We start from the raw sequence: 14,807 nt of genomic DNA on the forward strand, positions 1-14,807 counted from the left end.
TCAAGTGCAGATAGATTTTAACCTCAGAAAGTACTAGAAAGAACAATTAGTGCGACTTCGCTATACAAATATTAACTCGGCTTTCCTTTCTACAGAACTCAAAGCAGAAGTGGTTCCCTTGTTCCCTCTCAGCAGCACACGGGGTCCTCCCGCACAGTCAGACGCTATCCAGCTGCTAATAACGGTCAGCTAACATCCAATGCGCTGCCTAATGGGAATGGATTTGAGCACAATAGCGCAGGGCCTCGTGTGACATATCCAGAGCCTGCTCTATCTCTCTGGGGTAAGGTTCACAGAATGATTTATCATTCTTTGGCAAATAAAGGCTTCTGAGTGCAGTTTTGCGATTGTTAGGAGAGTTCTTTGTTAGATAATAGCTAATTCTTTCATTCTATATCCCTTGAAACATGCCAGCAATCTCTGTCATGTGTTAAAAAGTGTAAAATGTAATTTAAAGCATGGAAATAGAAGTCAGAAAGGGAAGGGGGAGAAAGCAAAAGATGATGGGGATTTTTCTTTTTTTTCCCCAGAAACACAATTTAGCCAGCTGTTCCAGGCCAAGGAAACTCTTCTCCTATTTAAAAAAATTAGCTATATTTTTCTTTCATTTCTGTTTCTCCTAGTTGGAGACATCGGAATTTTGATGGGGTACAGAGTTGTTATCAGTTTTTAGTCTTAAGGCTATCTGATTGTCACACTGTATCAGAAGAAGTGAGCTGTGAGTCACAAAAGCTCATACCCTACCAAAATTGTTGTTAGTCTTATAGGTCCTACTGGACTCTTGCTCTTTTCTATTGCTACAGACAGACTAACATGGCTACTCGTTTTAAAATGTTTTCCTTGAAAGCCTGATTCTTAGTGTGTGAGATTAGATTGTGAATACTCAAAATGAGGGGAAGGCATTATTCACATGCTCAGAGGCATTTTTCTTAATCATATGTAGGCTTCAACCCAGGCATAAGAAAAGAGATTTCAATTATTAGTCCTAGTCCAGAGGAGATGCCCATCAACCTGTCCACTTTCTGAAACATTCCTCCCCCTTAGTGCATCAAAGTAAACTTTCTTTGCTCTCCCACCTAACGCACTGCTTCTCTCCATACTATGTAAATCTCTTTTCTTCCATTTGTGACACCTCCACTCTCATAATTGTTCTCTCCATTATTCCTTTCTCCACACCTCTGCTAATTGGTCTGGCTCTGACTTTGCTGTCTTTTCTCAGTTGGAGGGAAAAAGGAACAAACTGGAAAGCAGCCTTATACTCTGTTAGGGGGGAGGTATTATTGTGGATTATTGTTGTATCCAAGACTCTTCCTTCAGGATAACATTCTCCATTTCCTCTCCTCCTTTAAAAGAGGGGATCGGGACAGGGGTTCAAAGGGCAGAAAAAAATGTCTTTTACATAGAAATATTCTCATGATCTTTTGTTTAATGTTTTCTCCCCCCCCCCTTCACTTTTTTAATTTGAATGGCTTAACTCGTCAAGAATTCTGTTGGTTAACTAACAAAACCCCAAAATACTGCTGTCATCCTCTATCCCTTAACAGTATTTAATGTTGCTTTATAAGTTTCATATCATATGCTATGAAAAAGGAAAAGTTTTGACAACTTTTATAAAGTTTTTTAAAAACCTATGCAGAAAGTTATGTGAAGGAAATGCAAAGATTTACCAGTTAAACACATGTGGTCATACTCGACATGATTTGAAAGATCGGTGAGCAGGACCTTACACTCTTTTTTTGCTTCAAAAAAGCAGTACGGTGCTGGTATATTGATCAAAGAAGCTGAGCTGGGGAAGGGGGTGCTTAGCCCTTTTCTTCCACACTAATTCCATGATCTAAATTGCATCCTGAAGTTATTTGCTATGCAGTGGGGAGAAAAAAGCAGGTATAGAGGTAATCATTTAGATCAGGGAAACGGTATGGAAAGATTTAAACACCTTCATTCCCAGTACTGCTTCCCTGATCAGTGTAGATGCAGTCTTTGCATACACAGCACAAGATAGTTTCAAGATAAGCCCAAACAAAACAACAAAAGAACACCACTGGTAGTCACATACAGTTCACAGCTCAAACCAGTTCAACACATCATTAATGATCTGTAACCATTGCTGAACAATGATACTACTCTTTCACACGTATTGGGAAGCAAATCTTTTCTTGCCCACAGACAGCTCCCCAACCTTAAACACCTGCTTATTCATAACAATGCACTTCCCAACATGGACAAGAACTCTGGGACTAAGTCCTGAAATACACCAAGATGCCAACTCTGTCCCTATATTCATTCTAACAACATAATCGCTGGACGTAACAACTCTAGCTATACCATCTCAGGCTCATTCACTTGTTTGTCTTCCAACGTTAAATATACCATCAAGTGTCAGCATTAATGATCATCAGCTTTCTATATTGAACAAACAAGTCAATCTGTTCACAAAAGAATGAATAGACATAAATCCGATACCAAAAACCACAGCATTCAAAAAACAGTGGGAGAACATTTTAATCTTCCAAAACATTCTATCGCTGACCTAAGATTAGCAGTTCTGAAACAGAGAAACTTCAAAGGAAAATTACGTGAGATTGCTGAAACTGAATTTATTTGCAAATTCAAAACGATGGATCCCCTAGGGCTTAATAGGAACATTGGATTCTTCTCTCACTACAGATTCTGCTTTTATTAATGGAAGGCTGCCGTCTTCCTCACGCGATTTTTGACGCCATCCAGTGATGATGGTGCTTTCATGGCTGCTTGCCTCCATTTTGTAAACTGATGGTGTCAAAAATCATGTGAGGAAGCTGGCAGTCTTCCATGAATATCGTGCTACTTTTAGACCGTGGGGGAAAGGCTCTTGTATGGGTTTTAATGTTCCTCTATGTTAAAAAAAATCTGTTAGTAAAAAACAAGCAAAAACACCTGTCATAGCAGGGAAAACCGTTCTAATCCATTCTACTTCCTCCTGTGCTACTTCTCTTCTTGGTGAAAATTGTATTTTTGTAGAGGAGCATTAAAAATGTGACCCCTCCCACCTGTTCTCGCTGATGATATAATTCCTTCTATCAATTTCATAGTCTACCACTTCATTCTGTTGCATGTATAGATTAGATCTCGGCAGCCGTACACAATTGCTTTGATGTAAAAATGAGAGATCTTGATCTATCTCCACATTATATCTACTTTTGAGGCCAGGAAGAAAGGTAAAACAAGAAGTTAGGAGCAGAGATGAAAGAACATTTAAATTTCATGACAGACAAGCGTAAGAGGGAGAGAGTAACTGAAGTGACTGAGGGAACCATGTCATGTTTGGAGATAGCTCATAGAATTAAGCTGAAATCTGTATTCTTCTCTGTGACTTTTCTCTACAGGTGTCAATCTTACAGAAAAAATCCGAAAGATAAAGATTGTCTTCACCCCCACAATCTGTAAAAAGACTTGTCAAAATGGCCACTGCTACAATAGCTGTGAGAAAGGGGACACCACCACTCTGTACAGCCAGGGTGGACATGACCATGATCCCAAATCTGGCTTCCGTATCTGTGAGTCTTCCAAGATGTCTGACCCATTTCACAAGGTTTATTTAAGTTCCTGTTTCTTTTGTTTGCCAGACTAGCAATTGCCTATAGAAGTAGATTTCAGAGTTGAAGGATTACAATGCCTTCAACGGCCTGAAAAAGAAAGTCTCTCTCAGACTGGTCTTCTTGAGTCCTCTCTGGGAAAAAGGATCAGAAATCAGTCCTTGCTCTAGATGTAACCATCTTTGGCTTTCAGAGTCACAGACAGGCAGTGTAGCATTTCTTCTTGTCATGGCCAGTGTGCTGCTTTTTTTGGCATTCATTTTGGGATCTGATTCCCAACACCTAATTTCTTCCCATTCTCTTCTTTTACTTATGTGCAAACCTGGAGTATTGGCTGAAACTTTTATGCCATTCCCAGTGAATAAGGCAGAAACCTTCCCTCTAATCTTGCTGCTGAAATTTCATAGAAAATTTCCGTGGATTGGACAGGTCAACTATGAATCCACTGCTCTAGAGTTTAATCTGTCTGGTTCCATGTGTAATTGTATTGAGCAGGTCCCAGAATAGAAAAACCAAATATTATTTTTCTGTGACTGATGTTTTTAGGATGTGATGCTTTAATTGCCTTTGGCTTAAGTTGGTAAGTTAGGGTATAAAACCTACACCGGCCACACTGCACATTCCTATGCTCTTGGAATTCTTCTGGCCCATCCTAACAACATTCTTCCATAGTAGAGGTATACCTAAAGATGCCTTATTCAAAATAAAACCATTGGTCTACCGAGGTCAGTATTGTCTCCTGTGATTGGCACCAGATTCTCAGCTCTATCACATCACTTACTACCAGATCCTATTTAACTCAACATACCAAGGATTGAATCTGGGACCTTCTGCATGCAAAGCAGATGTTCTGCCACTGAGCCACTGAAACATCACAAAAGCTCAACATGCATTTAAACCTTGCAGGTTGAAAATGTATTCTTGGAAATGAAGCTAGCTAAATGCTTCAGGTGCCTCACAGTTCTTTCCAAAAATCTATTTTTCCATTGTTGACATTTTTCTGTGACAAGGGGGCAGTGCTGAAGTGAACATGTATTTATGTGAGTTACTTCCCAGTGGAACAACCCATGACATACTTAATGGCTAAACTGGAATTTTATACATTTCTCTTAGTAAACTTATCTTACAGCTTTCTTTGCTTTAACAGATTTCTGCCAGATTCCCTGTCTAAATGGGGGGCGTTGTGTGGGCAGGGATGAATGTTGGTGCCCATCTAACTCGACAGGGAAGTTTTGCCACCTTCCAGCTGTAAAAGCCGAAAGAAAGCAAGTGGGGAGGTCTTCCAACAGCCTAACAAGTAACTCCATGAAGCATTCTATGTACACACTTCCTCTCTCCAACCAGCTTGGTAAGCTGTTTCTCATAGGCTGCTGGAATACAAGATTTACTTTGCTCTTATCTGAACTGCTCATTCTTCTTGTCATGTAGTGTCAAAATAATTATCAGATTTTACTAGTACCTTTAAAGAGGAACAGGTCTTACATCAAAGTATTTTCTGTTTTAAATGCATGCTGAACAGTCCTTAAATGTGAATGTATTTATAGTACTACTCAACATAGAGATATTAGCTAAAAAGGCTACTTATGCTTTGAAATCTTTGAGCGAATATGGTGTTGCTTTTCCTGCTGTTCAGAAATAGCTCTGATTATTTCTCAAACTGAGTCAATCTAAAATATTAAAAAATGAGAGTTATGAGATTTAATGTAAGAAAAGATTTGAGAATATTAATTAAAAATGGATCCAACCCAATGTCTTTAAATTACCATAAGTAGAGCTCTGCTTGCAGAATAAAAATTTCCCACCTCCTGCTGCTGTCCACTGCCCCCACCCCAAATAAGCCCTAGGGGAGAGGAAGCCCCCAGAAATAGCACTGGGCAAGATGTGGGGAATCTATAGTGAAAGGTGAAATTGCTTCCTCTGCTTTGCCTGGTGAAACACCCTTCTGTCAGCAGAAAATAAGGTTTGGATCTAACCTGTTGCTACCACATTACCTTCATCTAGGTAATGTTTCTGCTCTAGATTTCTCACTTTAATAATCTTGTACTTTTGAAATTATAGTCTCTATGTCACCCAGATAGAAATCCGCCTAGATAATGGATGCTTTTAATCATCTTGTCCAAATTTTGAAGCTCACAAATTTCTTATTTTCCTCTGGGCTTTTGCCCGAGTTAGACATTGTTTTATTGGTTTGTATATTATGTGCAGTAGGTGACAGTTGATTCCTGATTTGTCTGGTGTTTAGTTTGGGAACCAGTGTGATCTTGTAACTGCTGTGGGTTTCTTTCTAAGTGTACCTGCCCCATTACTTTTCATCCTAGAATTCCTGTGCTGGTTTATAGATACCTGAATAACAAGAAAAGTCATGTTTCTATTCAAAATTGTCTTCCAGCTTCAATACATCCTTCTCTTGTGAATGTACATATTAACCACCCTCCAGAAGCTGCAGTACAGATCCATCAAGTGGCCAGAGTGAAGAGTGACACAGATCAGTCTGAAGAGAATAGTGTTGAAACCATGTTGATGTCTCAGCTTCCAACCAACCCCCAGTACACTGATAATACTACCACTAGCAACAATATAGTTACAGAAAGCAACCAGCAGCAGAGACCCCAAGGCCTCATGGGGAGATGTTACCTGGAAACAGTACATGGAAAGGTAAGAGATGTTCTGTGTACATTTGTAATGACCCCACTGGGTGACCTTGGGCAACCTCTCATTCTTTCTCAGCCTAACCTATCACAAAGGGTTGTTGTAAGGGTAAAATGGAGGAGCCTGTTGGAGGAAAGGTGTGAGAGAAGTGTCATCAGTTAATAGTCTGTTTATGGGGTGTGAGACTATGGATGCAATATGTGTGATATATGAGCTATGTACTGTACTGGGTAGTTTCTATTGGTTTAATGTCAGTCTTAGTCTTAGAATTGCTTGTACTGTTTCAATATTTCTTCAACTCTTTATTGGATTTCTGCTGGCTCAGATCTTTGGAGATTTGCATTTATGTACCCTATTACAATTGATACGCTGTGTAATCTATCTTGAGTCTTAGTGAGAAAAGCGGACTATAAATAATGTAAATAAATAAAATATAAATAAATAATAAATAATTGTGAATGTGCAGGCTTATCCTACTATATAAAAGGCTAACTGTCTTCCTGACAACTCCCTACTCTGGTGCACCTCCAGAGGGCGCTGCCGTGGAGGGAAGCCTAGACAAGGCAACCCATCCCTCCAGAGAGCGCACCACAGCAGGAAGCCCAGGCTGGGATCAGGCGGCAATGCCTGCTCCCCCCTTCACCCAGCAGGGATCAGGAGCAGAGGAAGTGGCAATGTCCACCCCCTGCCTTCACCCGGACGGGATCAGGCATGGAGCAGGAGGCAATGCCCTCATGCCCGCCCCCCCCCTTTCTAGAGCCCGTTGTATTTTTCCCCACAATGAGCTTTGTTACTAGTGAAATAATAGAGTGAAAATAAAATATATAATTAAATATTCATAAAATTTTTAGAATATCAATTTTTTAATCATGTGGTCCTCTTTCAGTGTGTTCCCCTGTTTTGGAATCATTACAGTAGTACAGCAAATCAAGATTGACACATATGTAACGAAATCACATCCACTCAAACCACATCTCACCCCCTCAAAGTAGTTGTGTGAATTGTTCTTAAGAGTTAGGCAAAGGAATAAAAAACACAGTTTTACCCGACCAAATTCTCGATGATTAATGCTTTAACCTGAAACATTTCATCTTAGACAATAGCTGGAAAAACCCAGTTCTATTATATGAAGTTAATAGATCTGTTCAGTGTTTCGCTCAAAGGCTTGTCCTTTAATCAGCTTATTCAGTGGTAAGAAGCATGTTTATGCCTAACATGGTCTTCTGTTGAGTTCTCCAGGTTACCTCAGGGGGAAAGCTGTGCAGAGGTGAGGAAAGAGCACCTTTAGTCTGTCCTTGCTTTGTTCAGCTGGAGCAGTCTGCAACTGAGCAGACTGGGTGATGGCTAGAATCCTGAACAGGAAGTATTTGTCTCTTCCATTTCATTCAGAAGCCAAACTTATTGGAATGTGAGCACTGGGCACATGGCCATTTTTTGGGATGGATGGGTGCCAGATTTGGCCTGTGGACCACATCAGCTCAGTTCTAATGGGAAATACTATAATCCAGAAGGCCTTGTTGAAAAATGCCTCACCGCAAACATCCCCACAAGGTCTGGAACTGTGTACCCATCTGGCTAGCCAAAAGACACAAGTCTAGGAGTAGGCATTTGTTTATCCACAGACTTTGTTTGGTGGTATCATCTCTGGGTTATGTTTTGCTGTACAAACCTAACAGTAATGCCTCATGTCTAATGCTAATATTCAAGCTTTCCAAGGGGCAAAATAACAAGCAGGCTCTCATAGCCCTGTCTGTGAGTCTGTTTACTGTATTAAAATCTATCTATAGTCCTTCAGGGATAGGCTTGCCATCCTCCCGCCTGGAGCAGGGGATCCCCCTATCCCATCTGCCACACACCAGCTCCACTCACCTGGCTGGGGAGCATACAAGTGGGGAGAACTGCATACATGCAGTCCCCCTCCACAGAGAAATCCCAGTATGCACTGAGTGAAAAACACCCCTTTGGAGGCAGTTTTTACTTTCAGCACACAGGCACTGTTGATCCTTCATCCTGCTGGAAAATGAGTGCAACGAAGGAAGAAACCACAGTGTGTGCTTGCTGAAAGTGAAAACTGCCTCCGAAGGGGCAGTTTTCACTCAGCGCACCCTGGGATTCCTCTGCAGAGGGGGAGCACGGGAACTTGTATGTGTATCACATGCATGGTAAGTAAGTGCCCTGCTGTCCTCTGTTCCCCTGCACTCCCACTTGGCCCCCTGGAACCCTGACAACCCTATGCAGGGAACTTTGCTGCTCATAATGCGTTAGCATCTAAACTATAAAGCAGGTACCTCTGCCTTAGCCCTGGATCACTCCTCCGCAGAAATCCACAGCTATGATCTTCTTTCTCTTCCCTACTCTCTTGGTTTTTGTAGTATTTGGTCAAGAATCTTCTACCTCTGGAAAGAAGGAATAAGGAACCAGGCATTTTGTTTGGTATGGTTTTTGTCCATGAGCGCTGAACAGGGTTAGAATCCTGATGCTAATTCTACTCTTTCTTTTCTAGTGTGCTGAGCCATTACCTGGTCTGTCCAAGTATGAGGATTGCTGTGGAAGTGTGGGGGCCTTCTGGGGGATCAGCAGGTGCATCCCATGCCCATTGAAACCAGGTAAGTGCTATCCAAGGGGAGCATTGTTAGTCTCTGCTCTTCTTGTGGGCAATAGTCTCTGAACATGAGGAGGCTGAACACAAACTGAGGTGTGGCAGAGATGATTGATCTATTTGAATAAGGAAGAGGGGAAAATAGACAGTTGGGACTTATTTATTTATTTATGTTATTTATATTCCACCTTTCTCACTGAGACTCAAGGCGGATTACATTGTGTGAGATTAGTACAATTCGTGGCAAGGCAAGGGCAGGCATTTCCATACAGTGTCAAGAACATTTCCATAAACAATGTCATGGGGTAAAGAATATAAGTTTACAAAGATATAGTATTAGTAAGGATCCAGTATGGGATTGAGGAACTGCTGAAACAGAACATAATCAGTTCTAGGACTTACATTGAACAACATAAAGCACAGGTAGGTTATAGGAGTACTTATTTAAAGCAACAGATAATATGAAAGGCAACATAATGGTGAAATCTATGGTTTCTAACTCATTAGCGAAACATCTGGGATCCCTTTCCTACCATACCACCCTCTTAGCTGAGAAAAAAGGCCTTTTTGAATAATTCAGTTTTGCATTGTTTGCAGAAAGCCAGGAGGGTGGGGGCTCTCCTGACCTCCTCAGGCAGGCTGTTCCATAGGGCAGGGGCCACCACAGAGAAAGCCTGTGTACGGGTTGCTGTTGATTTCGCCCGTATACAGGCCAGCACCTGCAAGAGACCCTGTTCAGATGAGTGAAGCTGCTGTGGAGGGACATAGGGAGAGAGGCAGTCCCATAGGTATGCTGGACCAAGGCCGTGAAGGGCTTTGTATGTAATAACCATTGCCTCGAACTGAGCACAGTAACTGATAACTACAGTCGCCAATGTAGTGTAGATAACTACAGTCGCCAATGGAGCGACTGTAGGATGGGAGTGATGTTCAAGCTCCTGCTTGCTCCTGATAATAGTCGAGCCACAGCCTTTTGCACCAGTTGGAGCCTCCTAGTTAACTTAGATGGGAGACCAATGTATAATGCATTACAATAGTCAAGTTTTTATGTTACCATAGCATGGATCCAGGTGGCCAAGTCAGCTGTGTCAAAATAAGAAGCCATTTTCCAGGCTAGAGTGAGATTGTAGTAAGCATTTTTAGCAGCTCCCTTAACTTGTTTTTCTAGTAGTAATACTGGATCCAGTATAACCCCTAGGAACCTCATTGAGTCTGCAAGGGTCAAACGAACTCCATTGAAGGTGGAGAGTACAATGTTTTTCAAGATCTCTAACTTCCCAACAAGCATCACTTCAGTCTTGTCTGGGTTCAGCTTTAATTTGTTATTTTTCAGTCATTTTACTATAGCTGTCAGGCAGTGTTCTAAGGTTTCTACTGCATCCTGTGGGGACCTGGATAGTGAGATATAGAGTTGGGTATCATCTGCATATTGATGGCATCCAACTCCATAGCTGCAAATGAGTTCTCCTAAAGGTTTTATGTAGAGGTTGAATAACATGGGAGATAAGATTGCGCCCTGCGGGACCCCACAAGATAATTCCCATTCTGGAGATAGCTGATCTCCGATGGCAACCTTTTGAGTCTGTTCCATGAGAAACTATTTAAACTAGCCCATGGCACATCCTTTGATGCCCACTTCTGTTTTTAAATGCTTCAATCAGGACGGCATGGTCTACTGTATCAAAGGCTGCAGACAGATCCAGGAGGAGCAATAAGGAGATGTGGCCTTTGCCTATATTTAGACAGAGATCATCCACTAATGCTACCAGTGCCGTCTCTGGTCTGAATCGACACTGGAAAGGGTCTAGAGTGCTAGAGTTTTCCAAGAAGATCTGGAGTTGGTCAGCTACTGCTCTCTCAATCACTTTGCCCAGAAAGGGCAGATTACAGACTGGACGATAATTGGCCACATCAGCTTTGTCTAGAGATGACTTTTTAATTAGCGGGCGGATAGCTGCCTGTTTGAGTGGCTGGGGGAAGGTGCCCTGAGTTAGTGACTGATTTACAATAGATCTCAGTGGTTCACTTATGTGATCTTTACTTGATTTTAACAGCCAAGATGGGAAAGGATCAAGTGCACAAGTAGTGGCTTTCATAGATGCTAGGATTCTGTTAAGGTCTGTCATTGTAATTGGTTCAAAGCAGTCCAAATATAGGTCAGATGGTGTATTAAGCATGTTTTCTATTTCGTTTGTATTGCAGCAAGCAGCTAGATCAGAGCCTATTCATGCTATTTTATCAGCAAAAAACTCAGCAAAGGCCTCAGCTAATTATCTGTTGTTGGGTCTGTAAAGGTTCAGATTTAGGGGTTAGAAGGTGTCTGGATACCCTGAACAATTGGGATGATCGTGAACTAGCCGATGCAATGGTTGCCGAGAAGTAACATTTCTTTGCCGCTTTCATTTCTGTTTCATAGATCCTCCAATGTGTTCTGTAGCAAGTTCTATCAGTTTCTGTGTGTGTTTTATGCCAGTGTCTTTCTAGATGTCTGCCAGCCCTCTTCTGGTCAGCCAGCTCCATGGTAAACTGTGGTGCCAGCTTCCATCCCAAGGGCTGGAGGGGTCAACAAGGAGCAATGGTGTCGATAACGTCACAGAGCTTTGCATACCACGCTCCTACCACAACTTCTGTGGAGCATGTGCCTGGAATTCTAAAGTCCCCCAAGGCATTTTGGAATCTGGAAGGGTCTATGAGCCTTTGTGGGCAAATCATTTTAATTGGACCCCCTATTTTGTGGGGTGTTGGGGCCATATTCACTTTTGTCTTCAGCAGATGATGGGCTGACTGTGGTTGAGGCCGAACCTCCAATGCTGAAAAAAGGTTTTCTCTTAAAGACTCAGTGCAAAATATAAAGTCTAGTGTGTGGCCTCTTTCATGTGTAGGGCCTGATGCTATTTGAGAGAGGCCTAAGGTTGCTAGGGAAGCTATAAATTCCAGAGCCGGGCCTGACTTTGAACACTCAGCATGGATGTTGAAGTCTCCCAGAACAATAAATCTAGGTGTTTCCAACACCATGTCTGCGAGTAGCTCTGCCAACTCAGAAAGGGGAGCTGGGTGGTCTGTAAATAAGCAGTATACCCAGTCTATCTTTAATTCCCAGAGACAGGAAGATGCAGTCAATACCTGGTATAGCTTGTACTGGAGATCTGCGGAAGTTGAAGGACTCATGAAGAATGATAGCAACTCCTCCACCCCGGCTGCCACAACGAGGTTGGTGTAGGATTGCATAGCCGGGGGAGTTAGTTGGGAAAGACACAATTTGTCATTTTCCTGCAGCCGAGTCTCTGTTAGGCAAGCCCCATCAGTTTTCTCATCCTGCAACATTCCAGCAATGTATGCAACCTTGTTCCTAACAGATCTTAGTGTATATAAGTGTAGCGGGGGTGGTGGTGGTGGAAGTGGCCCCATTATCAGTAGGGGGAATGCTAGAGAGGTTGGATAAGCAACGAGCATTTCTGCTTGATGCTGGGTGCCTTTGGTAAGTCCCACTCCCATATTTACCAGCTCCCAACTGCACTAGAATATCAAATGTGCCAGACATTTTCACCAAGCAAGTAAGTAGTAAGAAGCTTAGCATGGGACTCTAAAACCATGTACCAGAGTATCAGACATACTGATGGTCTCAATTCAAGAGACCAGGGCTACAATCATGGTATAGTTAAGAAAACAGTGTTGGAATGAAGTTGCAACCATCCCAGGAACAGTTCATGATGTAGTGATGTTCTTCCTATTCTCTTGTGTCTACCACGTTGTGGAGTTGATGGTTGTTCCCCGGCTGCGTGCCCCAGGCCAAGAGCCCTTGTGCTCTTGCCTTTCAGCTTGCGCCAAGAGGCTCACACCTCCTGCACAGAGCCCCAGTTAAATAGCCAGCGGTACCTGTGTGAGAGAAGGCAGGGTGGGCAATAAGGCCTGCATCACCAAATGGCCCCCAGCTGCAGATCAAAGGGAAGCACCACGATCTCCTTGTGAGAAAGTATCCATCTAGCCCTCAAAAACAGACTCCTCGTAAGTAGGCACTCCACCCTCCTGCACAGAGCCCCAGTTAAATAGCCAGCGGTACCTGTGAGAGAGAAGGCGGGGTGGGCATGGTCACTCATTCCAGGGACACTGTGGGCTAAACTAGACATGAGGACATCCTCATGTTCGCTATGGGCCTGCTACAGGCATTTTAAAGCCTAATATGGGTGATTTAACAATGCTGCGAGGGCCTGATCCTGATTCCCCGCACAGTCATTTCTGCACTTCTAAAGGTGCAGGAGAGGAAAGCGAACACTTCATCCCCCTGGGCTGTGGGCCCAAATCCCTCATGTTAAACTAACATGGTAGTGGTGTCCTGGTGACAGATATGAGGATGTAGTCTAGTCTGGCCTTGTTTCTTCTTGAACATGGGTGTCTTTCTTGGGATAACCTTGGGCAAGAGACAGCACATATAATGTTTTCCGTGATGTTTACTTGGCCATAATGTTGGCTTAGGTACCAGCGAGAATTGGTTTGGCTTGATTCCCCACAAACCCCAGGGCAGACTGATGTTTGTTCCATTGTAAGAGATGTTAGGGAAGAGAAAACTGGAAAACAATGGCCATCATTTTAGGCAGTACAGCTACAGATTGGCTGGTAAGGCTGTATACTCAGTCTGTCTTTGCAGCTACAGCCTGATAGAATTACTGGCCTGCTTTAGATGAGGGCTTGGCAAAGGCTCTGGAAATAACACCACATCAAACAATTGGCAGGATTTAATCTAGAGCCCGTTCCAGGGGCATAGAATTCCGGCTCTGGATTTTCTTTTCCCAGTACCCTTAGACACTGATGTAGCACAGTTGTAGACTTTGGCTCAATTCATGTGAAAGGAGCATGGCATTTCCATGCATTATTCCTTGGAGTGCGCACGAGTGAGACTGAGTACACAAGCATTTGGCATTTTTCAGGTCAGCTATTTTGTTTGCCTCCTCTTCAAGCGCAAACACTTATTCCTCCACATTGGGGCTAGTTCACATGACCATATTTATCAAGTGAAAACGACAACTCTAAAGTGGTATTTTCTTATGTGAATTGCTGATCAACTTTTATACAGAGTTGTAATGCAATACTGTCTGGGAAGGCAAGCTAATCACTTGTTAATTACCACATCCCCTGTTGGTATGATGAGCCCCAAACTACATGTTATAGTTAACACGTGATCCCTATGGAGACTTGCCCCATGACACCAGCTGTGAGTTTCCCATGGGAACTCAATTTCAAACCACTCCAGGGGCCCAATTTGGATTGGGACCATCACACTGGGGTAGGAGAGGCCATTTTCTTGTACCAAAATGACTTAGGGTGTGTGGTTTGCTGTGTTGGGAGGGGGCTGCATGTGCAAGTATTCTGTGTTCATGCAGCTCCTCTCTACAGAGCAAATAACACCCCCAGGGCTGTTTCATGTCAGCAAAATTGCAAGGGGGAAGCTGGAGTCCCTCCCCCTTTCATTGCAATCTCAATCCGAATAGGGCCCCAGAGTCTTTAGAATTGACTTCTCATGCAGAATTTGCACCTATTAAATGTAACATCCCCATGATGAGTGTTAGACAGGCACATAATACACGCGCAATAGTGTTCACCTGCTCTCTCTTTGTTTTCTCCTGTTCCTGCCAGTGCTGTTCAACAATACATGGGGTGGGGATTTGCTATGTGATGGCCTCAATTCTGGCTAAGGTTCATGTGGTGACTTTTGCTAAATGTTACAGTTGGGAAGTTGTAAAATTAGCTGCGGGGGTGCTGAATTCCAGAGTGACCATAATGTATATAGCCCAGCTCTCGGTTCTTGTCAGTGGGGTGGTATGTGCTGAAGAGTAGGAAAGTGGTCAAACTGGTTGCAGGATGACTCTGAGGGAGAAGGCGATACTTCCTTGGTCTCTGGGTCAGGGTTGCAGTGCTAGCATGCTTTCAGTGTGCTATTACAGACACTCTACACGGCAAAGCTGGAAGCAGTGTACAAATCAGTCTCT

General features: G+C 42.9%; 1 protein-coding gene across 1 annotated transcript in view; it reads left to right on the plus strand.

Moving 5' to 3' along the window:
* LTBP2 (latent transforming growth factor beta binding protein 2) overlaps positions 1–14,807 on the plus strand; it is a 170,634-nt gene that overhangs the window by 60,763 nt on the left and 95,064 nt on the right. The window contains exons 4-8 of the mRNA XM_054971057.1: positions 96–283; positions 3,366–3,536; positions 4,723–4,923; positions 5,965–6,230; positions 8,728–8,830. Of these exons, the coding sequence (XP_054827032.1) occupies positions 96–283; positions 3,366–3,536; positions 4,723–4,923; positions 5,965–6,230; positions 8,728–8,830 (929 nt within the window). The remainder of the gene's footprint in view (positions 1–95; positions 284–3,365; positions 3,537–4,722; positions 4,924–5,964; positions 6,231–8,727; positions 8,831–14,807) is intronic.

This window comes from Eublepharis macularius, chromosome 2 (assembly GCF_028583425.1).
Source record: "Eublepharis macularius isolate TG4126 chromosome 2, MPM_Emac_v1.0, whole genome shotgun sequence".
NCBI classification, from domain to species: Eukaryota; Metazoa; Chordata; class Lepidosauria; order Squamata; family Eublepharidae; genus Eublepharis; species Eublepharis macularius.